Source organism: Anoplopoma fimbria, chromosome 5 (genome assembly GCF_027596085.1).
Source record: "Anoplopoma fimbria isolate UVic2021 breed Golden Eagle Sablefish chromosome 5, Afim_UVic_2022, whole genome shotgun sequence".
NCBI lineage: Eukaryota > Metazoa > Chordata > Actinopteri > Perciformes > Anoplopomatidae > Anoplopoma > Anoplopoma fimbria.
This window is the reverse complement of record NC_072453.1, coordinates 16,328,732-16,355,163: the sequence shown is the minus strand read 5'-3', so window position 1 is coordinate 16,355,163 and position 26,432 is coordinate 16,328,732. Positions and strand designations below refer to the sequence as shown.

General features: G+C 38.8%; 1 protein-coding gene across 1 annotated transcript; it reads right to left on the bottom strand.

Moving 5' to 3' along the window:
• Positions 1-922: 922 nt before the first annotated feature.
• On the bottom strand, positions 923-26,432 carry LOC129091394 (rho GTPase-activating protein 27-like). Its single transcript, XM_054598992.1, is given in 19 exon segments — positions 923-2,067; positions 2,212-2,317; positions 2,475-2,606; positions 2,736-2,813; positions 2,910-3,008; positions 3,880-4,014; positions 4,158-4,263; positions 5,182-5,280; positions 5,512-5,613; positions 5,992-6,076; positions 6,201-6,268; positions 7,138-7,224; positions 8,687-8,809; positions 8,980-9,060; positions 9,752-9,985; positions 11,941-12,296; positions 12,299-12,398; positions 23,773-24,625; positions 26,343-26,432. Coding segments are annotated over 18 exon segments (2,982 nt in total). The 5' UTR covers positions 24,586-24,625; positions 26,343-26,432; the 3' UTR covers positions 923-1,889.

Sequence of the window (26,432 nt, the reverse complement as noted above, 5' to 3'; positions counted from 1 at the left end):
AAAAAAGAAGGAAAAAAAACTTTTATTGCTGTTGAAATGAATTATTGTTTGTGATAAAATATATAATCTTTTAGACAGAACAAGTGTTTTGGCATTTGTTTGTTTCCTCAAACACAGCTTGTTTTGCTTCCATTAAATTTCCTGGAATTCTGTAAAAAAATAAAGAAAAACAAAAGAAAAAATATTTAAAATGATATACAGGACCAGTCAAAAGTTTGGACACACCTTCTCATTCAACTACTTTGAAGAATGTAAAATATAAAACATATTCTGGTTTGTTGAGCATTTGTTTGTTTACCACATAATTCCATATGTGTTCCTTCATAGTTTGGATGTCTTCAATATTAATCTACAATGTAGAAAAAAATAAAAATAAAAATAAAGAAAAACCATTGAATGAGAAGGTGTGTCCAAACTTTTGACTGGTACTGTACAGAATTAAATAAATAATAAGTGTGTAGGGGCATAAAAGCCGGAGTACAATAAACTATCTGATTATGTTCAGATTAAATGCATTTAGCAGAATAAACTTTGAAAAATAGTAAACATAATAATTCCTTTTTATGGTGAGTATTACTTTGTCTAATAAAAAATGACTACCCAAATGTATATAAACAACTTAAAAATGGTTGCTGAATTGACATTAAGGCACCGGTAATGGTGAAAACAATAAAAAAACATAAATAACAAAAACACTTTAAAAGGGGCAATTGTGCATGAGCACTTTAAATTGCATTTATTTAAGTTTTTTTTTTGATCATACTTCCGTACTTGAATTTGAGTTATAGAATATCTGACTTCTATTAATTGCAAAATATCAGATAGAAGTTAATTACTCCCATGTTTATGTTGTTCATTTACAGACATTTTTTAAAGAACCATTTGACAAGAATAAATAAACAGCTGTACTTTTTTACAAAGTTATTTTTTATTGTGGAATAACTTGTGCTTTTTCAACAACTTTCAGCATGAATATGCCGTCTATTTCTATTTACAGGTCATACATCTCTCCTAAAATCCACTGTACTGTTTCATGGTCAGACTGATTTGACTGTCAAAACAATGTATAATTAGTTGATATTTCTATTGGGGTTATTAAACAGTTTCTTCAAGTACAGCATGATTGAGAAAAATGGCATTTTTATTCAGTGGAAAATAATCTAAAGGTTGCACAAGTATTCTATGTCATCATCTATTTCACAGCGAGATGTTGGTTTTAATATTTCTTTTTTATACATTTCTATATTACAATAAAATTCATGGGTAAAAATGACACAATATTAGAATACAACATCAGTTATTGCCGTACGTGATATACTGTAATTTAAAATTCGAAACAATATTTAAATGTCGTTAAAATTTCTAAAATAAAGATGGTAGCAATCATTGATCGTTTCTTTAGGAGAGCATCAATGCATCCGTCCAGGCTTGACTTGAGTTCTATTATCACTGCGATTCAAACAAGACAAAAAAATACAAAATAAACAATTTAAATCTCCAGAAAGTGACTAGTGAGATTAAGACAGCTCGAGCAATCTGACACACTCCTTTTTTCCACCCAAGCAACAAGCTTGATAGCTCTGACTCAATCATACAATACTGCCAAAGATAAATCTAACAGCCTCCTATGGAGTAAATCTGGACAAAACAGTGGCTAAACATGCTTCAAATATTCTCAGGAAAGACCATTTGAAGTTCCCTTTAATCTCATTTTAACGTGGTTTAAACCTCAAATATACTGAGCAAAGAAAACTTGAAGAGGAGTTTTGTTTCGGATGTTGCACTGAAGCTGTTTTTGTGAATGCGAGGAGGGTAAATCTAGCACTTCAAAATAACTTGAGCACATGGAGAAGTTTGCCCAGGTTCTGCTCTGGAGGCTTGTGACTGCTTTAGCTGGAGAAGAAAAGCCGCTCGTATTCGTTCAGGGTGAGCTCTACTATCTGGTTCTGAAAGACCATGTGCATGGCGATGTTGGATGCCTCCATCTCTGGCCGAAGCAGAGTCGGGCCGAATACGATCGCCACATTCTGCACGGTCATGCGATTGTCCTCTCCATATTGAATGAGCCTGTGAGAGGAAAACATAGAGTATAATTATCCTTTTTATGTCAATTCAACAACATCCTTTCATCAACTTGTATTACCTGTAATAAGTTCTCAAGCTGTTCGATGGAAACGTGAAAGGGATAAAATACAAATAATAAAAACATACCTGCGTAAATGCCCAAAAAGGAGTTTCATGGTATCATGATTTGAGGGAGGAAGTGAACTGACCAGCTCGCACATGCAAGCCACTTTTGTTTTGTAATCAGGAATTCCTAGAAAAAGAGGACAAAAGGTATCGATTAGTTATTCATATTATGAAAATCAATCAATCACCATTATCGTCATTCATGTAAATTAAAATATTGTCTGTATTTAGTCTGAATACAAAAATATAGTGTGTTTGATTCATGGATTCAAAAATCTGCTTACTGATGGCTGTGATGAGCTTATTAAAGTGGCTGAACGGGAAAAGCGGCTCGGGAAGTTCTCGGAAAAACAGCTTCAGTGCTCCGGTGATGACGTGAACGTCCTCCCACTGGCCATCCTCGAGGTCCAGCTCCTCTGTTTTAACACAACAGGTGCACAGCCAGTTAAAGCACAGCAGTGGGCGCTGCTGTCTGCAGTGAACTGCAGTGTGAATCCTCTGCTTCTAGAGTCATTGATTGAATTAAACTTGATGTTAAAATGTACCGTGATCAGCTTTGAAGCGTAGTTTCTGGATGACGGCGAGGTTTCCGCTCACTCTGTAGAGTCCATCAATGTCCAAACCTGTAAATCAACACATCAGTGAGTCAACATCTTCACTGCACACAGTCAAAAATACTTTATTATGATTCAGGCAGTGACTCAAACATGTTGGGTTACCTCTCTTTTCCACTGCTTTGATACATTTCTCCACAAAACTAGGAACTGTGGTCTTCTCTTGTGCACACAGTGTGGCCAGATGGCAACCAAACACGTTGTCTACAGGGAGGAAGAACAGTATTATTAGTATTAATAACAAGCAGTAAGTAGTAGTATTATCACCCCATTGAAGACATAAATAGAGACAGAATAAATACTCCATCTGAGAAAATGTAGTTATGTTGGGAAAATATAAATAAATAACATAAATAGAAGAAAATATACACAGAAATTCCGCTGTTGGAGTTCTATAATTATACATAACTCAGAAGTTCAACATGTAACTATAGATTATGTGTCAAACATAGAGTATTGTAAAAAGTTTAGATTTCATCGTGACAGAATACATCATGCATATAATAAGCAGTTGTATAAAACAATGCAAATAAATATGTGTAATATACTATAGGAAGTGAGTACAAAATAAAGTATATTAAAATTTGTACATGCAATATTACGGAATAAAGAAAAAAGTATACACATTGTGTCATTATATCCAAAGTATTAAGACTGCACTACTTCTATATAAATGAGTAAGTCAGTCTTTGTATACCACAAACGGCCTCTGAGTTTCCTTCAAATTTCAAACTTTATCTTATGTTACTGTGTCCATGCTGTTAGTTGTAGTTTGTACTGCATGTATTACACCAGCATGTTTAATGTTTTCAGTTATTCATGTTTATTTATGTGATATTTTTTCCTGCTGAATTTTTGCAAAACAAATATCCGTGTGTCACCTCCCACTAAAGATGTGAACTGATATGAAACACGCATTGGAAAATACAAAACTCGTGTTTACATATATGTAGAAATTCCATACAGTGTGAGTGTTCAAAGTCTGCTCAAGTGAAACCCTCTTTTCCATCAGCTTCTATTCAAATCAGCCGCAGCCTAAAGAGAGAACTACTTCGTGTGGTGTCACTGAGATTACCTCGGATGTAGCCCTTCTCCTTCACGGACTGCAGCGTCGGCCGCTTCATGAGGAACTTCATCAGCTTGGTCCGAACCCGCTTCTGGTCCGAGTCTCCCGCAGAGCTGGATGAGGGTGTGACAGTCGGCTTGGAGGCTAAAAAAACAAACAAAAAACAATGTTAGACTTTTAAATAATTGTATTTCTCAATGGGGTCTGAGGCATCTAACAGGGTCAGAACGATGACATCATTCATGACGGAGTAAAACAAGGAAAGAAATGTTTTTTTTTCTACTTACGTCTTCGCTTGTCTATGCCACCTGCCACCTTGTCATCTCGCTCTGTGATGGCAATCTTCTCATATATATCCCCGTCCTCATCCTCTGAATGATGGTCCAGGTACTCCTGATGAACAGACAGACAAAGTAGAGCAAATCAATCATACGTATCGCTCACTGTCGACTGCACAAGTACAGCAATTAATTAAACCGGAATTAAATAATATTTGATAAGTGTCACTTAGAAAGACAACCACATTTTCTTTAAAATAAAATCAGCAACTTGACCACACACTGCAAAAATATTACTCTTTGTCTGTAAATTCCACTATAGAATAGATTATAAAGCCATATTACACAAACTGCCAGCTATTATGAGTCAAATTTTCTACGTGATTCCTTAAACCTGCACTGTCTTGCACTTTTTGTTTTGCAGTAACACTTTAAACTAGATTATTTTAAAAGCATGCATGCTTTTTATATCAGGGTTAAGGATCATTTGAACACTGAACGTACTTGTCCCGTTACTGAACAACACTGCTAATTCATTGATGATGGAATTTGGTGTTTAAATCTGTTACTTGACTCTTTCGTGTGAAATTTTTAAGATGCTTTTAGCTCTATGCTGTTTTGTTTTGAAGTCTGTTTTTTGTGCTTTTATTTATGAAACTTTTATGCAGCCTTCTCGGCCTTTACTGCCTCGGAAAAGTGATTTTGAATCTCAATGGGACAAACCATTGATAACGGTAAAAGTCTTTAATCTGTATTTTTCTTAAAATAACAAAAGCTGCCAGTGTGTTAAAGATATTTCCAATGCAAATTAGCTTATACAAAAAAATTCAGTGCACAAATCTGCTTTATTCTTTCTGGTTTCAGAAACAGACACTATGACGAAACCCCCACTTTCTCTAAAGCGTAAAATTCTATTCCCTGTAATGTCTCAGCATTAGTAGTGAGACATAAATAAACTCCATAAGCCGGAGATATTTTTGCAGTTTAATGTGGATCATTTTCACGTATCAGTTATGGACGATGGAGGACTTACCAGCTGTCGTATGGTGTCCATTAAGACTTTGTGCCAGTCTGTGATGATGCTTTCTGTATCGTACTGTACCAAAAACTCCACGCCGTTCTTGCCTTTTAACTGGAGGAGGGATAATGAGATATTGGGAAAACATTCATTAATCACAAATCACATTAAGATAATTCCCAGACACCTTATCTTAATATTTGATATAAATACATTTGATCATTTTATATTTGAGACCCATAAAAAACCCTCCGTTTTGAAATGGGGCTTTAAAAATGACAAGCACATGTGTTATTTGCTCATGGCACGCACTGCATTATGTTCCATGTCAACAAACAAACACACCTCTAAAACATTCTTCTTGCTTGACTTGTCCTTTGAAGCCCAGCCAATCGTCGCTCCCCGCAGGTCCACCGTGACCTCCGGAACAATCTGATTGGTCTTGTGCTGCGTGGAGTAAAAGAAATAACATAAATAAATACAACTGTTTACAAAACTGGCGGCACCGCATTCCAAGAAACGAGCAGCAGTGAAACAAAGAGTGCTGTCACTCCCCATAAAGGTGACGTAACGCCGTGCTGCAGTGTGATGTTTTATTTACTTTCTTAGGTGTTAAACATGATACCAAAGTGAAGGGAAAAAAGCAGCTTCAAGACAATAAAAAAGAAGAAAAGTCAGTGAATAATTCTGTCTATAAGCTTTCACCTCATTCTCAGTAATGAACAGAATGCAGCATTCAGGTGTCAGATCTTCTTATTAATGCACTTTCCTCCACATACAAATATGCCAGTGCTTCTGTTATTAATACTTAGGTGTAGATCGTACCTGACCCATTGCTGCAGACTTTGGGTCTTTGTGGAACGTCAGCACTCCTCCGTGGAGAACCGTCCACGTCTGGGCCCAGTTTTTCCTTCAGATGGGGGGAATAACCGTCACAAAACACAGAACAACGCAACTGACAGCTGACGACACATGACTCCAAACACACAAAAACTGAGACGTGAGAGTGTCCTCAAAGTGTAGTTTTAACTTACCGTACTTTTTTGCCGTTCTCACACACTTTTGTTTTGTTGAGGATCCCGGCTTTCTCTAAGTTCTGCACCTGGAAAAGGTCAACACATTTGAATTCTTTATGGACTGTTTGTAACTGATAAACCTATGTGGAAAAAGTCAAGCTATGTGTTGATGTGATGGACACACAGTTCTGGTCATGGTTTCAACACAAGCTCGATCAGTAGAGCCGTGCATGCATGCAGCGTTTATCGTGCACAATGATGAATTCCTTATATGAAATATCCTCATCTATCTATGTTTAGAGTCATGGGGGGCTTTCCAAGAGGAAGTGGAGGCTTATGACTGTTCCCCTTGTACATATATGTTTTACGTTTTACTTATTTGATTCTACCTGATATTGTTTTAATTCTTTGACTGTGAAGCACTTTGTGACTAATGTTTTTTCTTGTCCGTCCATTCATAGATATAGAATTATGTTGTTTGTGCATTGTACATCAATAAGTCAAAAATCTGAAGTGAGGTTGACGATGGATTAACTCCTGAGATACCTGAACACAGAAGGACACATTAGGAATATAAACAGCAGGTTTATCAGATGGGCATTGTGGTTGAAAACATGCATCCCAGCAGAGGGAAACCATGCACTTTGATGCAGGTAATGAAACAAATGCTCCTTAAGTGATTTAAAGTCAGACCTATCGCCCGTCATAGATAGACGCTGCTATCTATGAGTCGAGCTCAGGTGAGCGCTCGAACTAACAACCCACATTATAGCGCAGCCACTTGGAGGTCAGATAATAGGGGTTTCTCCAGGGTCTAAACCCAAAAGCCTTAAGAGAGAGACAGAACACCGTTCAGATACGATGCAGCTCACGGTGCTTAAGAAGTGTTAGTAGCTGACTAACTATATTTTCAGCTGGAGGAACAAATATCATCCGACCGACAGATTCCACTCACATTATGCTGCGTCTCTGGAGAGTTTCCTGTGCTGGAGCTGTCGCTGCTGTAGTCCGACGTGTTCCTCCGGTGAGTTGGTACGAACCTCTGAACAACAGAATAAGATTTAGTTTAGATTAACAACCAGATTTGTATTTATTTGAACAGTGTACGCCTGGATTATAGAGCAGCTGTGATTGTGAAGAAAAACTCAATGATGATAGCATAACAACACATTTTGTCCTTTTGCTTTTTCTAATTCTTTCATTCATATTTTTGGTTGTGTTTATGCCTCAAATATTCTACATACAAAAAATATAACAAAATCACTAGTGCTTCTTTCAACCAGGCCTCCATAGTCATCACTTCCATTCTTTACATTGAGAAAAACAGACACTATAAGGCCAAAAGAGTTTATCACAGTTTTGACCCCTTAAGTTTTAAGTAAAGGAAATCTTAATGCTCCAGCATATATTGATATTTAAATGAGTGCTATATCCAACTATACACCTCCTATTCCTGTTGTTTTCCATTTTTGATGTGGAAGTTGTTGACTGTTCTGGGCAGAGCTCTGACCTCAACCCAATTGAACAACTGTGGGATGAAGTTGAATGCTGCCTGTAAACCCTAATCATCAGTGCTTGAAGAGGAGAATAACAAGTAAATAAAAATCCTCCCCTTATCCACATGTTGGCATGTGAATCATTTAATTCACTTTCTGGTATCAGCAAACACTATTACATTCTGAATTCCTACAGTGGACAAAAGACTCTTTTGGGGGGAGTCATCAAAAGAGCAGATTCAGAAAACTTTAAAATAATGTTTCATTCATTGTATTTGTTCAGAAATCAAAAAGAATGGTTATGACGAACAGGTCACTAATTATTTTTAGAAAAAATATGAGAATATTTTATCGATATGTGTGTGGCTGAATGGAAGCAAATCCCTGCAGCCAGGTTATACAATCTTGCAGTAAGACATTCCCAGAAGAGTGGAGGTTGTTATAGCAGCAGATTAGTGCCCATTGTTTTGGAAGGACTTGTCCAACAATCACATGTGTTGGAAATTCTCAGGTGTCCTCATACTTTTGGCCAGTTAGTTTGTATTCTCACCTGGTATGTGCCAAATTTAACAACAAGGAGACACATATTAAAACATTATCAAGGGATAGATCAGATGTTTTTTTTTGTTTTTTGACATAAAACAGAGGCCAGCTCTACTGTTCTGTTTTGCCCTTGCCTGCTTAGTAGGAAGAAGCCTTCACTTGTATCCAGCACAAGTGTTTACGTACAATTGCAGCCCTCCCCTCCCCCCTCCCCCCTCAGCTCTGTCCTCTAGCTGTTGCTGTAAATACGAGTGCTCTCTGCAGTTGATTTGACTTGCTAAATAAGGGTTTTAAGAACCTGGGAGTGCCCTCACTTCTTCTGGCTGACTAAAGCTTTCTGTCTAAGCCGGCGGACACACCCTGGATGTGTGATACAGCATGCGCATGTACCTGCAGGCCTGAGTGTGTTCTGTGTGTGTGTGTTTGTGTGTGTGTTTGTGTTTGTGAAAGTATGAATGTGTGTACCCCTTCATCCTGGGCCGAGCTGAGCTGTCCCGGTGCCATGGTGTGCCTCCAGTTTTTGATGACTGACTGATTGTCCGCCTCGATGCCGTTCTCCATCCTGAACTGACCCGGAGATGAAGGGACCTGGAGGGACGGAAACACATTTGAGTTTAGTCATAGTTAAAGTATTTGAAACCCTGAGGGACCTGTTTGACATGAAGAGTGAATTGAAAATGTCGTTTCCTGAACGGCAACTTTACTTCTACTGTGCATCATGAAGAGAACTGTTTCTGATTGATCTCATTGATCTTTACCTGAGGAAGGGTCCACTGAGACCTGGATCCGTCTCTCAGGTAGTAGTAGGTCTGCCCCCGATCATCCACAGACTTGATCCACTGTTACACAACAAAGATTTATTTGTTAAAGATGATTCAAAGTCACTGTTGTTTTCCCAAATAAATCACTGCTTCTAAGTTTTTTCACAGCTTCAGTTGACTGACTAGAAAGAGAAATGAATTTAATCCAAAGTAGTTTAACATATTAAAAGTTTCTCTCCTATACAATGTATTTATATTATGTGAAAATATGAATTATTTTAAATTAAAGAATATCCTACAGTAATAGTATGAATATGAACGTGAGGTAGGTATCTTAAAGAAGCTGCACATTATTTTTCTGCTCCTTGTGTGATTATTTAACATTATTTTACTATTATTATGCTTATAATATAATGCTTTTTCAACAATTTTTCATACCATATGTATATTCTTTTTGTATTATATATATTATAGTATTGTGAAATTTTTATATGATATAGGTGGAGGCTTCAAATAAGCCCAGTGGGCTTTCTGCCGCTTCCTGCACTGTAATATTATTTATCTATGTTATGTTTTTATATTTTTCAATAGTGCAAACAAACTAAACTAATTAAGGCTTCAGCACGCTGGGTTTTTCGCAAACAACAGCATGGAAATATCTCTAAATGTCAATGTCTATGTTTATACAACACTCTTAACGTGTTTTGCCATTTAAGTCTATCTTAACTGTAGTTCTATTCCATCTTCCTCAGTCTGTCCATGCAGCTACCTGCTCTGGAGAGTGCTCGTTGGTGAACACCCAGGTCCCGTTGGAATCCACGCTGAGGTTCCAGCCCGTCGGGGTGCTGCGGTCCAGGCTGGCCCGGGGGAGGATGGTCTGGTTCACATGGCCGAGGTGGTACTCTATAGGGAGGGTGGGAGGCCCCGCGGCAAGGAGGTATCCCTCTGGTTGATCGGCGGGTGGGTATTCCTCTGATGGGTAGTCCTCCTCCGGTAGAGGAGGCTGCTGGGGGGGGGAAACACAACGTACATGAAAACAGGTGAGTTTTGGGCAGATTCAACCAATGAATGATGTTCTCTTTGTTTGTTTTGGAGTCCTGAAGCAGGAAAACTGTGACGTATTTCAGAAAAAAAAGCAAAGATTTGATAATAACACAGAAAAAATTATGTATTTTGTATCAGAAATTAAAAAAGTTTGTTACTATAATTTCTTATACACTTTCTTTTTTACTCTTGTTTTTATTCATATTTTGTACTTTTTCTAATATAGTTTAAATATTTAACTAAATGTATCTTACTCTTATTACTATTCTATATTGCACTGGTGTCAGTATTACTTTTATACATTTAATATTTAGTTCTCTTTTGTTATATACTTTTTTCTCCTTACTTTATTTTTTATCTTATTCTTCTTCTGTTTTAGTCTTTGACCAATATCTGGCACAAGATTTTCTTTCAGGATTAATTGAGTTCTACCTTGTCTTATTTTCCTATAGTTTTTTAAAGGGAATAGTTCAAAGTTTTGGTAAATGCGTTGTCTAAATTTAGATGAGAAGATCAATAACACTTTGTGTGTTACATATGAAGTTACAGTCGTTCAGCTTAGCTTAGCACAAAGGCTGGAAACGGGAGGAAAAAGCTAGCCTCGCTCTCAGAATCCACCTAACAGCACCTCTAACATCTGAAACACAACAAGCAGCGGTTAAGTGCAGCTCACCACAATAATAATAATAAAACATTTTTATGGGCAGGAAGTTTGTTCATGTGTTAAAGCAGGTAGAACGTATTGGTAACATAGGTCAACATGTCACAGGACTCTGTTTCCTGATTGTCAGTTGAACAGAAGTTTATGCTGTTGTCAAAAATGTAACAATCACTAACATTTAATTTGGCCGCACTTTGCCAGGCCTTACTGGACTACTCTGGAGCTTTATGGGTGCTGGTACACAGATTTTGTGACCTTTGTACGGAGCCAGGCTAGCTGTTTACCTCTGTTTCAAGTCATTGTGCTAAGCTAAGCTAGCTAGCTTTTGGATGTACCTTCATATTTAATGTAAAGAAATTATAAATAAGCAATAAAAACAGTAGAAAAACACAATATTATATTTCAGTTATTGTGTTTTTCTACTGTTTTTATTGCTTATTTATAATACTTGTTTTTTTTTATTTCTTATTTTTCATTTTTTTATTTTTATCTTGTCTTTCTTTACTATGTCTCTTGTGTGCACTTTACTCTCTGCTGCTGTAAGCCTGCAAATTTCCCCGCTGCGGGACTAATAAAGGATTATCTTATCTTATCTTAAAGAGACAAGAGTGGTGTTGATCTTCTCATCTAAGACAGCAAATACGTGTATTTCCCAAAATGATTCCCTTTATCAAACCTATCCAGTGATCACTAGACCTGACACTGGCCTTTGTGTTTTAAAGGTTGCCAAACCTCACTGAATAATAGCAGATGAATACTATCCCACTGTGACCCAGATACTCAATGACTTTTCCGTGACTTTGATAAATCAGTCGCAGCATTTCCATGGCCTCAATGTGTTCTTCTTTCTAGCTCAAAGAAGCCATTAAGGGGCAGAAAAAGGGGTCACTTGCTGCTTGCGTTGTGAGGAAACACAGCTGAAAACCATCTATTGTTTGAATAATGTACTCGAGATGTTCATATAAAGTGAAGCATTTGAACGATAATGAATCTCTTGAATCCCTCTGACTGTCTTGAATAGTCATTGAATAAATTCAAAATGAGGACAAATGTCTCTTAAAGTTAGGGGCACTACTGTTGGGGACATTCTGGACTGGATCTGTGAGCTTTCCTAATGAAAACCAGTCCTGTCTGCTTTGTAGTTGCAGGGGATTTAATTCCATTAAAAGCAGACCGTATTTGCAGTTTTCCCAAGGGTGGAGCTAAAACAGGAGACAGAGGGAGGCTAAGTGGAGCAGCCAGGCGGTCCTTACCGGCCCGTCCTTGTGAAACCTGTGCACGTTCATAGGCTCCATCAGAGGGGGGTACGGGCTCAGCTGCTCCGGAGGCTCCCAGGACGTCTCCCCGGACATCGGGTTGTAGAAGTAGGGGCGACCGCTGGTCTCATCCACACACTGCTCCCAGTCGGAGGTCCACGCCGGCGGGGAGGCGGTGGATGGAGAGAGGGGTGGAGACTGAGGGGGCGAGGGGGAACAAGGCGGCTCAGGGTCCGTGGGGGAGTCTAGAAAGGGGTTGTCCCAGGTGGTGCGCCCCGTGGCAGGGTGGTAGAAGTACTCCTGTCCACTGTCTTGGTCAACATGCACCTCCCATCCCTCTGGGTCGAGGTAGGGGGAGAGTAGGACGAGGGAGCCGAGGGGGGAGACTCGGAGATGCTTTTGCGAAGGTGTGCTACATTGACGTACACGGCTGACCTGAGACTTTCATTCTCCACCTGTGGAAAGGCCAAAAAAACAGAGATGTAGAAACTCAAATACAGGCACTGCTACTTCTACAGAACAAGAACGACATTAATGTGGGAACAGTGTGTGTTTGTTTGAAGTAAAACAATGATTGCAAAAAGTGTTTGGTGTACTTGTACAACATTAAAGCTGTGTACCAAAGCCCCTCCTCTCACTACAGCATAGCTCTTTATATGTCATCCTTCCGCATCTGACAGAGCACACACACACAGGAAGTAGCCCACAGCTGAAAAAAAAAACCACACAAACCACAGAGGCGTTCCTCACACAATAATGATCAATACCAAATTGTATCTCCTTTTCAAAAAACACCCTAACAAAAGAGTTTAACGCTCCTGTGTGAAAACAATGTCCGGATGTTAAGTCTGCATTAGTCAAAGCAGACTAGCATGAGCTGATCTGTGTGTGTTTTTACTACAAATAGTTAGATAAAAAAAATAAAAAAAAGACAAAGAAACTAGGTTGCCATCATCAGGTTTTGCCACGCGATGCAAATGCAAATCCTCACAACTCATTTGTTTAGAGAGCGACAATTAGGAGTGAAACTGCGCTGTGATGAAAGGCTGCCTCTGTCCTCGGCGCTCTGAAACTGTTGCGCAATGAAAAGTGTCACCATTACACTTGAGGTGGTCCCCGCCGGGATAAAAACAACTTGATTCTGTTCTCACCTTGGCCCCTCCGAGGTGGCTCTTCCTCACCTCTGCCGCCCTGCAGAGCTTTTGAAACGCCTTCATGATGGCACTGCAATGTTTCAGACCATGCTCTAACTACCTCTTGTCTCACAGCTAGCCTCATGATCTATATTTACCAAGGCCCTGAGACGTGTGTGTGTGTGTGTGTGTGTGTGTGTGTGTGTGTGTGTGTGTGTGTGTGTGTGTGTGTGTGTGTGTGTGTGTGTGTGTGTGTGTGTGTGTGTGTGTGTGCTGCATCCGTTCATCACTCTGATAAATGATGCAGTGCTTTAAAGAAGAGACATGTCAGGGACGCCAACAGGAACTGGTGGAAACTACAAAGTACATTTACTCCTTTACTGTATTTAAGTAAAATTTGGAGGTACTTTCCGTGAGTATTTCAGCGTTATTCTACTTTATACTTCTACACCACTAGAGGTAAATATTGCAATGCATTGATCAGTGCACACAATCTCCTTATCAAGTCATTTAAGTCTGTCATGAAGTCTTTTCTTTAAAGAAGGGAATAATCGGAACCAGTAAGAATATTCCCACCCCAGAAATAGAATAGGAGTAGAACAGACATTCAAATTCAAATCATCGTAGCAGGATGGTCAGAGTGGCGGACTTTTTTTTTTATGTTTACCGTTGGCGTAATTATGAATCCCACTTGTCTTCTTGCCATAACCCGCCCTGCGTAGCCGGATTAGGTGGAGACGATTGTTTAAAGTTAAGCCTAGACCTCAAGTAGTTAGGGTCAGGATAGCCTGTTAAATAAATAACCAGTAACTCGGCGAGCAATGACTCCTGGTTAATCCTAAAGCTTGAAACGCTGCACAGAGCGGGGCTTGCCAAGAGGAGCAGTGGGATTCATAATAACGGGTACCGTTGCCATAACAACCGCTGTGGCAGGCTAACTACCTTTATAAACCAGACCTACAACAAGTCGCGGACTCACGGAGGTCAGGTTTTGCAGTAATGACCGACCAAAGCATTGAGGAGTACGAAGCATGGAGAGGCTTCTTTTGTCAACTGTCTCCTTTGCCCTGCTGCAAAAGAGGAATAGATTGCTACATGATGATTATCAACAAGAGACTCAAACTATTGAGACATAGTTTACGGCCCTGCTGACGGCAAACAGGCAAACAGGCAAACAGTTCAATGTCCGTTCCACTCCTATTTTTACTTCAAATTCCTTTATTTTAATTCATTTAGAAGAGAAAAAAGTTTCAGTCTTCATCATTCTTTCGCAGCAACCTGGATTATTCTTTCTGGTTTTGCACTACGTCTGCTCGTCTCTGGTGCATATTTAAACAAATTGAAAGTATAGTTAGTTGATATTATATTGACAGTATTATTACTTCAATGACAGATCTTACTACTTGTAGTAATTATAGACGGAAACAGTCTAGAGAGGTGTTACAATTCGCTCCACCTCAAACCCTACCACAAGAGTAACATGCTATTAACACATTAATATATAGGTATTCTATTAATAATCCGGTAAAATATACACACACACACATACACGCAGACATATATAGTATATGAATTATACAACACCATTAACAGGTATTGACCATTACCTGTGTCACTGTATAAGTACTTTAATACTTTTCATAAGTATATTTAGCTGATAATACTTTGAATGCAGGTCATTTCCTTTTAATAAAGTATTTTTAGATTGTGGTATTGCTACTTAAGTAAAGGATTTCTCGATCAGCTGTTTCTTTTATCTGTCTATTCAATGTTATCGCACTGCGAACTCTGTTTCATCATTGATCTCAATCTGACCACGAGGCAATCGACGCGGACAACCAGACAACTGACCCCTAACCAGATTGATCCAAACCTCCAAAGAGACAGACAGAGGAAATGAAAGAGCTGCATCATTGATCTCTGAAATAGCTACGCTGGAATGCCCCCGCCCTGCATTGGAAGGAAAACTGTACAAACAGATCAACAAACACTATGATGCAAACGTGTGATAGATTGTCATCACTTTGAAGTTAATACCACTAGCCTGAAAATATATCAGTCCAAGTAGATTTACTCTGATATACAACTTCAGTACAATGTTGAGGTACTTTAACTTCTTTTTTTTTTATATGATGCCACTTTTAAGAAGGAAATATTGTGTATTTTACTCCGCTAGTAAATACTTTTCTAGATTTTACTTACTAATACATCATATTTTATAAAATGCAGTTCATTCTCAGAGATTAAAGCAGTTTCAAACCTTTCTTTCCAAAAAAGTTCTACCAGAAAGAAAATTTCCTTCTAAACTTCTTAGATTTCATTAAAGTATTTGAACATGGATAAACAAAGTTCAATATACTGTAAAAACAAACAAACAAAAAAGCAAAGATTACATAAGATTCCAAAAAAACGAAACAACTTTTTGTCACAGAACTTAGTTTTTTCTTCTTTCCTATCTCATTAACCATCTCACGGCCTCTCAGATTCATATTGTGACTCTTATGAGGGGCCTGACCTCTAGGTTTGGAACTATTGAGATACCTTAACTCATATTTAAAGAACTGGCTCCATATCAGTAAAAAAAAATTATTCAAATGTTGCTTCTATATTAAGTAATGCCATGTATATACCTATGTCTCACATCTGCAATTTTCTGCAGAAGGAGTACTTTCACTTTTGATACATTTTGCTCATCCTGTGTTTTGATGTTTCTGAAGACAGGACTTTTACTTGTAAAGGAGTATTTCTAAACTAATGTATTGGGGCTTTTACTGACATAAACACTTATTTCACACTGGTTCTTTACCCTGGTTGTTATCTTTGCAGTGTATAAGTAGATTGACAGCTATGAGAGAAGACATGCCTGTTGTCTTGACCAAAGAACACAAACTTTCAGAAGAAGTTTTAAAATATAAGTCGCTCTTGTATTTTGACACAGCTACGTGTTGTATATCAGTATTATGTTACACATCATAACTATAGTTTATGGTTTGGTTGTTGTGATATAAAGAGTTGCTCTTGTTCCCAATATCAGACTGAAATATTAATTGACAGCAGATGTCAACGAACGGAAAACTGTAGAATTCAGACGTAAAAGCATGAATTCAGGGTTTCTCATGGCGTCTTTCAGATGAAAATGACATGTTAAGAGACTGACGGCCAAATGAAAGTGTTTACTATCATTCAAGCTAAATATCTAAAACCAACCTTGAGAGTTTGAAACTTTTAAGCAACACAGGAAAAGAAACAAGTGCAGAGGTTTGACGTGTTTACGCAAAGCAGGAAGCGGGACTGACATCAAAACACATCTCCATAAAAAGCACGCTGACCACAGAGACTCAGAATTTACAATGTAGCAATAAAAAGCCGCTTTGATATCGCGTGATCACCTACCTGAGGATCCACCTGCAGGGTCAAGCCCCGCTTGGCCTTGTGAGTTGGCCAAACGCTGGAGTACATGTCCACCATGTTTATGTCGTTCTATCTAAAAGGAGCCATGTATCCAAAATATACACAAACGGACGCCGAACTGAAGTGGCTCGCGTTCAATCAACTTGTGATGGGAGAGATGCGAACGCACATTCGGATCCCTCGATGAACTCGTTCTCCTCTCGCAGCAGCTGTGACAGTTGCAGCCCAGATAGAAAGGAGAACTGTGAGCTCTGTTACAATAGCAGCAGGAAGAGGCTGTGTGAGGACTGGGTGAGATGTGTGTGTGTGTGTGTGTGTGTGTGTGTGTGTGTGTGTGTGTGTGTGTGTGTGTGTGTGTGTGTGTGTGTGTGTGTGTGTGTGTGTGTGTGTGTCTTCGTGTGTGTGTGTGTTCACATGCATGAATTCCTGTGCACAGGGTAGGGGGGTAGAGGGTAACCGTCTGTGTAGCCAAAAGCAGAAAGAGACAATGAAAACAACGCAGAGAGGAGGTTTCGATAGAGGGAGCAACAGAGAACAGTGCGGGTCATTTCAACCTACTTCCTGCTTGTGTGCCCATATGATGAAAAAGGAAATGTCTGCATGGAAACTACGTTGTTTTTCTAAAGAGTACATGCTTTTTAGTTTAAATTTGAAAGAAAATGTTACAGAACAAGAAAATATAAAAGAATATGTTTTTAATCTTCATGTGTAGCCGCTGCTCTTAAGTGTACCGTATTTGACCCTCTACGCTACAGTAGGTCACCCAGCCAACAATGGGGAAACAAAAGGGAAGCAATAATTTGGGAGAGATGCTTTTGATGAGACTGCTGTGTTGTTACAACTGCAGAGTCCACGAGGCTCGAAACAGGAAGTCTGGTTTTCAGGGCCAATTGTTGGGAGACCATCACTTCCTTCTACACATCTGCAGACGGCTGGCAGAGTGCTTTGTGGGTGTTTTAACAGGTTTTTTATGTGGCTTATGTCAAATTCGACCCAAGGCTTTGTTGGTTACTCTTGTGTTCATAAACTGCTACATCCGTGCTTGTCGATTGCATTCGAAGTTCCAGCGCGTGTCACGGCGGTGGTGAATCAATACTTCCTGGAAAATATTACACAAAGGTCCGCTATTGTAAAAAAAAAGTGTCTTCTTTTTCATTTTTTGCTATCAAAGAGCAGGTTGAGGTGATTTATCAATACTTTAAAAGTATTTAAAAAAAAGGATTTCCATAGGTTTAAACGCAAAACAATCTAAATGTGTCCCTGTTTATTTGCTGTAACAGTGGGTTTGAATGACATCAGCTGACCGGAAGTAAACATGGGCCCATGCTGTATTATATATTGTGCAAAATAAATTGAACTAAAACTAAATGCTGTAGCAACGGATTTACGTTGAAATGCGCTAAAACAGAGCATTTCACACAGAGGATGAATAAAGGTACTTTCAGACAGATCGTATGAGAAATATAAAGAGTTTTTTTTTTTTTTACATTAAAGCATGTAAACGTGCTCCCAAAATAAAAGTATGAATCTGAAATTGAGCATAAAAATGTCTACTTTCATTGTGTGCCATTCAAATGTGCTTTGGAAAACAAAGGTTATACTGTTATGTCAGATTTTTAAGATTAAGTTTTCCCTGCGAGTTTCCATTTATCTTGTTTTAATTGGAAGATGGCTATATAGTACCACTACTTTTAACTGCATTGAGACCTTGAACAATGTTTTCGAGCATGATTTTCCATCCTTAAACGCGGGGAAGACAACTCTCTGCCCTCAGCAATGCATGAAGCAGCTATCTGCTTGATTACTTAACCACATTAGCGCTCATCCAATCAAACAATGGAGCGCCAATTTGGGGGCCAAATCACGCCACAAGGCACACAGTCGAGCTATTGAATCAATCTTGCTCCGCCCCCCTCTTACATCACACTCCTCATGGCCCAGAATCCAGGAGAACTCCAGAAAAAAGCCCAATGTGGAATCCATCAGCTTATCACATTCTTATCTTTTCGCACTTCAGGCCAGGTTTGCATGCCGACATGGAAAACCCGCTGATGTTTCTTGTTCCAGATATCTCTCACTCTCACTCTGTGGGTGATGTGTTTTTCTAAGTAGGAGGTGAAATATTGAAGTACCAGTTGTTGCAATGCTTTCTGAGGCAACCGTGAATCTCACTCTTTTGCAACGTTGCCACCTTGACATTTAAGTTACGGGTGCAAGTAGATATCCAAAGTCAGCGTGCAAATAAACTGAAAACCGAAGTGTTCAGGACTTGATTTTCCTTCCGAGAAGCGTCTTGTCTGCAGCAAAGCACCATTGTATTCAAGAAAGGATGTACTGAACGACAGGGTCACTGTAATCAAGCCTGTCACTATAACTTAACAACAACATTTTTAAAAATACTAATGGCACAAAAGACATTCCCATGCATATGAATCATGCAACTCCAGACAAAGACAAGCTGCATCCTCACATTACTTTCTGGATCAATATTGCAAGTTGTCTCAGCGTCTGTCTCAAGGAGATCAAAGACAAGCAAAAGCTGACTTTCTGCTTTCTCTTCTTGCTGGGTGTGAGCACGACTACACAATCCTGCACCCAATAATCACATTGTTTATGAAACCTCTCTGAAACATACTCTTACTCTTGCCTGAGCCCCAGTTTGTGCCTCTCGTGGACATCTGACTCACAGAGCTAAGCATCAGTTTTACTGAGACATAAATCCCCAGCTGTCTTTGTAGAAACCAAGAGGCTCATTTAACAACACAACCTGATGTTCTGAAGGTATTTCCAATATCTTAAAAAAAAGACTTTTCTAGTCATCTGGGTGCCAAATATTCACTTTGTTGAAGAATAAAAAAAGATTTCAACCTGTTTTTCAAGTTGTGACTGGATCTACTGATTCATACAAAGACAGAAATCAGAGATAATATCTCTGTGCCCAATTTGTACTACGTCAAAACAAAATTAAATGTACTGTTATCAGTTATATTGGTATATATTGATGTTTTTTCCAATATATAATATAGTGTTAATATTTTGCTTGCCTTTTGCAATTGATTAAGGACATTTGTCAAATCTGGCTAGTTGGATTGGACTTAAAATGTGTTTAATTCTTTTTATTTTATGTGCATCAGACCAAATATATTTTCATTCAGATGGTTAGTTTGACAAATAGCTTCAGAACAGAACAGAATGGTGTTAAACGCGCATTAAACTCTGTGATTCGCACGCAATACATTGAAAGGATACCTCTACTTATTGCCACATCGTACACAAGGTGCAAACAGAACATACAGCTCAGGTGAATCACCTGCACACACACACCTGTGTGACATTACCTGAGACAGCCACTGTTCTCAGTTATACAATTTGACCAAAGAATGGTAAAAATGAAAGACTTGTCCTGAAAGCGATAGCTACGTTTGTACACCTGTTCATACTCGGTGAACACTCGTGTTCTGTCAAGCAGGCATGCAGAGAGAGGTCTGATGAGACACTCTCACACTACCTGTTGGAGCAGTTTCTTGGCATTTGATTTGGTCTGTCTCACAAAGCGCTGTGCTCTTGCTCTCGGTGGAGATAAACTTCCTTTCATAATATGGAAAAGCCACCTCAGCTTTTCCGTTTTTAAAGTAATCACACTGACGGGGCTGCGGACAGAACAGAGGGTCCCTTTCTTTTAGTCGCCAAAGATAAATGGGACTGTTGAAGCCCTGGTGGCAATTATCTAAACTTTTGAGTGATAAAGATTTATCGGACATGTTCAATACACCGAGGACACACTGGTGCCAGTGACTGCAACGTGATGTAAAGGCACCGCAATAGGAAGAATGTCACCATAAAACAAAACCAGGCCTGAATGTGCACTGAAGTACGACTTTCTGCAAAGCTTAACCAAACTTTGGATTCCAAATCCCAACTGGATTTTGTCATCCACTTACCAAACTTAACATCCCATCAGAGACCAAAAGAAACAGCCTACATTACCCTTGATATTACGTGACCTACATTTGGGGCTAATTGCAAGTTCTGCACATTACACATGCACGCACACCGCCAACTGCATGGCAGGGCTGGCACTAAAAAGCCTCAAAGCCCTGCTTGTTGGGAGTCAGGCCAGGCCCCCCTCTCATCACCATGGAGATGGCCCTCCATTGTGCAGGGGCAGAATTACTGCACTTGAGGGGTCCTGGCACGTCTACCCTCCTGGGGCTCATTCATTCATGCTGAAATAGCAAACGCACTAACTATAAACCAGTTTAAAACGCAGGGATTCATACATGTAATTGTGTTAAAATGATGCAAAAGCTCCCACTAAAGCAACACACTGCTCTGGTCATCCCAGTGGCATGATGCACACAGTCACTGGTTGTACTGGGAGAGGCTGCACTCACATGACTCAAAGTGTCACACACATAGAAAGAGTATAAATCAATCAACACGTGATTTGTTGATATGACCTTTAAAAATCCAATCAAATCTAATAGTTTTGATAAATTGTGGGAATTAGAATAATGTGTGGACTGTTTTGGACAATACAGCTAATCCACATTGATTATTATTATTATACATTTTATGTACTTTACAAGAATAGTACTACTATTTCTTGTACTATGTTCTTGTACTTCTGCTCCACTACATTTCATTTGGAGATATTGTCCTTTTTTTCTCCAGCGTGTTCAAGTTGACATGCATTATTTACTTTACAAAGTGTCACACACATAGAAAGAGTATAAATCTGATATATAAACACTCTCTCCCTAACATCCCATAACCCTGCAACAGGTGCAAACAACAATGGATGTGAAACTTACCCGAAACAAAAGTTTTTTTTTATTTTGGGATGTGTGTGCTCGGCAGAAACGAGCGTTATAGTCACAAATGTAGCTCCCTGTTCGGTTAATCACACTCTCTCAGGACCGTCGTCGGTGCTGAAGGGGAAACCAGGTAGCAGCTGCAGGGAGTGGCTGTCAGCTTTCACATTAACTCTTTCCTTTCCTGGGAAGAAGTTGACACTACCTGTTTGTAACCTGTTCTTCAATTACATCACTAACTGTGAAAGCTGATAATAAAACCCTCCTCCAGTCTGCTGCTGCTGCTGCTGTCCCTGGACTACACACCAAGTGCAAAAAGAGGAAAAGTTCAACTATACACACCTGTTTAAAAAATAAAAATAAAAATAAAAAAAGTCACTCCACTCCTGCAGAAACTTTCTTTCACCAAAAACTGAATCAGCTGCCTTAAACTGAGGAATTCAGCACCTCTTTCCTCGCCCATTGACATGGAATGAAGGGGACGACCGGCTATTCACATGCTGATGAGCTGGCACGGATGCTGTGAACTCAACCAATCCGGTATTCAAAGTGTGGACCTTCACCGAGCTAACAAAGTGTGGAAATCAACACGTGATTTGTTGATATGACCTTTAAAAATCTAATCAAATGTAATAGTTTTGATAAATTGTGGGAATTAGAATAATGTGTGGACTGTTTTGGACAATACAGCTAATCCACATTGATTATTATTATTATTATAAGTATACATTTTATGTACTTTACAAGAATAGTACTACTATATGTGCTTGTACTTCTGCTCCACTACATTTCATTTGGAGATATTGTCCTTTTTTTCTACAGCCATGCATTATTTACTTTCTGGACAAAACATAAAATTATGATTTTTTTTTATCGATTAAACTATCAAACAGTATGTAAAGTAGTTCCATTAACTACCATCTATAAGAGTGAAGATCCAGTAGTATAACCTACTAGTACAACTCTCTCTAATTATGAGTACTTTTATTGTTGATATCATAAGTAGGCTACAATTTGCTAATTTACTTTCAAATGTTTAATAGCTGCATTTGTTCAAACAATTGACTCTACATTGAAAGGAAGGAAGTTGACGCCACAAAAACTATTTAAACCACATTGAAGAATATAAATAACCATTGACATTATTTCACCCCCCCTCATATATTTTTAAACTTTAAGAAAACAGAGTCATGAGAGTAAAGGAGGTGTTGTTATTATGGATCATTGTTTTGTAATGTTGTCTCTAGGGTGACATGTGAGCCCATATTTAACCTTTCTTGCCTTTGTGAATTCAAGCCATCATGAGCTCTTATTGCTGCTTTAGGGCCTTTTAAAGACAATAGGTCTGCTCTGCTCCTAGGTTTCATATTTAAGGAACAGCCCGTTTAAAGTCAGGACTCATTATCCTTCTAATAAAACCAGCGGTGGTACATTTACTAAAATGTAAAGTTTTGCAGTCAAGGACTAATTTGTACTTTTTACTTCACTATCAGCTATAGTTTCTTTAAGATTAAACTTTTATTGTTTATAAAATCATACCTTGTTAAGGACTATCTGAATTAACATATTAATAAACTAATAACCATGTACAGTATTTAGAATGAGCTCCCCTTTGACGAATCACAACATTTAAATTCACTTGTGATGATGATGTGTACTTATCTTTTTGTTCTGTTGCTAATAGCTCTGTTATTTTACTCAATCTTTTGAGTGAAGGACTTGTTGAGTGAAAGACAGTTGGTGAAGAGTCAACAGAGTCTCAGAGTAAACACCATCACCATATTGGTGGATGCAGATAATTACATGGAAGTAGGAGGAGGATCTGGATCTCCTGAAAGCAGGAAGTGAAATTATTTGAGTGGGATGAGATTTGAACTATGCTGCAGCAATGTGCAGCGGTCCTGACCTCTTTGTCATACGACCCCTGAAAATGAAGCAGCGTCTATTTGCAAGTAGTGAAAAAAATCAGTTTTATGGAAAAATTCAGTATAGAGACAAAAACAACAACAACAACTACAATATTTTGTGTTGTGTTTTTCCTCCTTTCTTCTCTTGTTGACTACATGTCTATTTGTACTACAGTCAATGGAAACCTTTTGACACATAGGTTGATCTCCATGTTAACTAAGAATGTGACTCCTAAAGCCAACTGGCTGCATGAGTAATGTCCTAAATACTTATGAATACCAATGCAAACACGTAATGTGTATTTTATATTTGTAATTAATTTAGATCGCTTTGTAAGGATATGTTTTCACATTGACATTAAAAGGTTTCACTTTAAATCTATTAATTCAAAGTTGTAAGATAATTAAACATGAAAACTTGCTTCATACTGTACTGGAGCAGCTGTACCTTTTGACGTGGTGAAACAGCGCCACCTGCTGGCTGTAAAACCCACAGTGACACATTTGTTTGCAAACACAAATAAAGAAAAAAATATAGTTATATTGAAAATGAAAAAATCTTACCTGCTCAGGGGGATCTTCATCTGTTGAAGAAGTTGCTTCTGCATTTTGATTTGAATTCTGCTCCATAATCATTAACGTGTCATTTGAAGCAACAGGTCCAGGCAGCTCCAGAAATTCTGGGATGTTCAGCTCTGGAATGGTTTCATATATGGGATAATTAGGGGCTAAAGGAAAGTCCATATCCTCATCCTGTATAAAAGTTTGATGCTGTCCTACTTTCCCATCCTGCCGTGAGTTTTCAGACTCTCTCTGTCCGTTTTTGACCTTTGGTGCTGGATGAGATTTTGCATAGAGGCCTTCAACATTCAGATGTCCGGACGTAAATGAAAAGCCGTCTGTTGAATTCTGTGTCTGTATAGTATCCTGTGTCTGTATAGTATCCTGATTGTGTGAGAAGCTGCTGGTAGTTTGTTCCTCCTTTAAAGTCTCACAGGGCTTCACATCTGTTATGTTCTCACAGAAACCAAAAGTGGAGAACCGGTAACTCTCTTTTGAAGCATCCAGAGTAGATACACCAATTTCTGTTTTCGCTTCTCGTCGTTTTATATCAGCCATGTTCTCTGGTTTGCTGTTAGTCACACACTCAGGTGAATCCAGCTTATCAGGACCAGGAGAGTCCTCAGTAAGTGACGGGAGCGCCTTCACATACTGTGCAGGGACGTAGAAGGGTTTGGATTGCTGGTCTTTGCGGACGTGCCACCAGTGCTCGTTGGTTCTGGAGACCAGGATGTAGCTTTCATCGGGCTTTATGGACACGAGGCAACCATCCTTTGCCGCGTACTCATATTCATGCAGCACGGACACCAGCTCCATGCTCCGGTGCTAACGTGGACACAGTGTGAACATCTTGGAGCTGCAAATAGAGGAAATGTGAAGTTGGTGTGTTATTACAAATGTCAGTGATGACAGTTCACGTTCCCACACTTCCACTAGAAACATGTTACCTCTTTTAACCTTGTACTCCCTTGTGCTGTTAGTGTCATGGACGGATTATGAGACAACAGGCCCCAGAGCACAGATACGCAAAAGGCCGTCCATCACGAGTATATAGCGGCAAGATCATAAGACTGATAATGAGTCCTGTGGTCGTTTTGTGTCTTTATTGTCATTTGGGGTCTCTATGTGGCCTTTTTAGGTCTCTTAAAGGTGTTTTTGTATATCTTTGTGGTCATTTTAAGTCTCTTAAAGGTAGTTTGGGGTCTCTTTGTGGTAATTTTAGGTCTGCTTAGGGTAGTTTTTAATATCTTTATTGTCGTTATGGGTGCCCTAAAAGTAGTTGTGTGTCTCTTTGTGGTCATTTTAGGTCTCTTAAATTTAGTTTTGTGTCTCTGTGGTCATTCTAGGTCTCTTAAAGGTAGTTTTGTGTCTCTTTGTGGCCTTGTTAGGTTTCTTAAAGGTAGTTTTGTGTGTCTTTGTAGTCATTTTAAGTCTCTTAAAGGTAGTTCTGTGTCTCTTTGTGTTAATTTTAGGTCTCTTAAAGGTAGTTTTGGGTCTCATTATTAGTAACGGTTGTGTTTGTGGTCATTTTGGGTCTACTTAGGGTAGTTTTTCGTATCTTTATTGTAGTTTTGGGTGCCTTAAAGTTAGTTTTGTGTGTCCATTCTAGGTCTCTTAAAGGTAGTTTTGAGTCTCTTTGTGTTCATTTTAGGTCTCTTTCATATTAAAGGTTGTCTTTGTGGTCATTCTGGGTTTCCTTAAGGTACTTTTGGGTTTCTTTATTGTTGTTTTGTGTCTCTTTATTGTTGTCTGTTTGTGGTCATTTTGGGTCTGTTTGTGGTCAATACATCTTTTGGATAGCTTGGTGGTTGTTTTGCATCTCTGTAGTCCTTTTTACATATCTCTTGGCGTACTTTTGCGTCTATTTGACAAGATCAGATAGAACTTTATGCATCCTGTGCTTCACCATATTTGGCCCATGTTTCTGCCCTCTGCTGGATTTTCAGTTAAAATACAATCAACTGTGCGTTTTCTTTGACTTTAGGTCTGTATTTGTCAGGTTAAATCAGGATAAAAAATTAAAAAAACTATTAGAATACTGTTTGTGGTCAATACATTTTTTGGATAGCTTGGTGGTTGTTTTGCATCTCTGTAGTCCTTTTTACATATCTCTTGGCGTACTTTTGCATCTATTTGACAAGATCAGATAGAACTTTATGCATCCTGTGGGATATCGTTGTGTAGCAGTTGCAGTATAAAGTAGGAAGAAATGCATAAATAAAGAGTGTAAATCTAAAATATCAATAGTAGTTGTATTGTGTGTCTATTGTGTGTCTTTGTAGTCATTTGTTTTGTCTGTGTGTAGTTGTTTTATTACATATTCAAACGGGGCCTCCGACTCAGAGGCCGGGAACCGTCCAGTAACGGTCAGTGTTTGACATTGTAATGCAGTTTTGAGTTAGGATTATGAACAAAAGTCTAGCAGAGGTAAAAGCCTCTATTTCAGTGCACAGGAATAGACAGGAAGCGGCTTCCATTTGCTGCATAACAACGTGAACCTAAATCTCACTCACAGACCACTAGAGCATTAGACTCAAAACTGCTTCACCACAAAACAGGAAGTTTGCACCAACCTTGGCACAGCCTGAGTGCGACGTCACCTGAGCAATCTCAGTTTGCCTTAACAGGCTTAACTCATTAGTATTCACTGCTCTTTGTTGTCT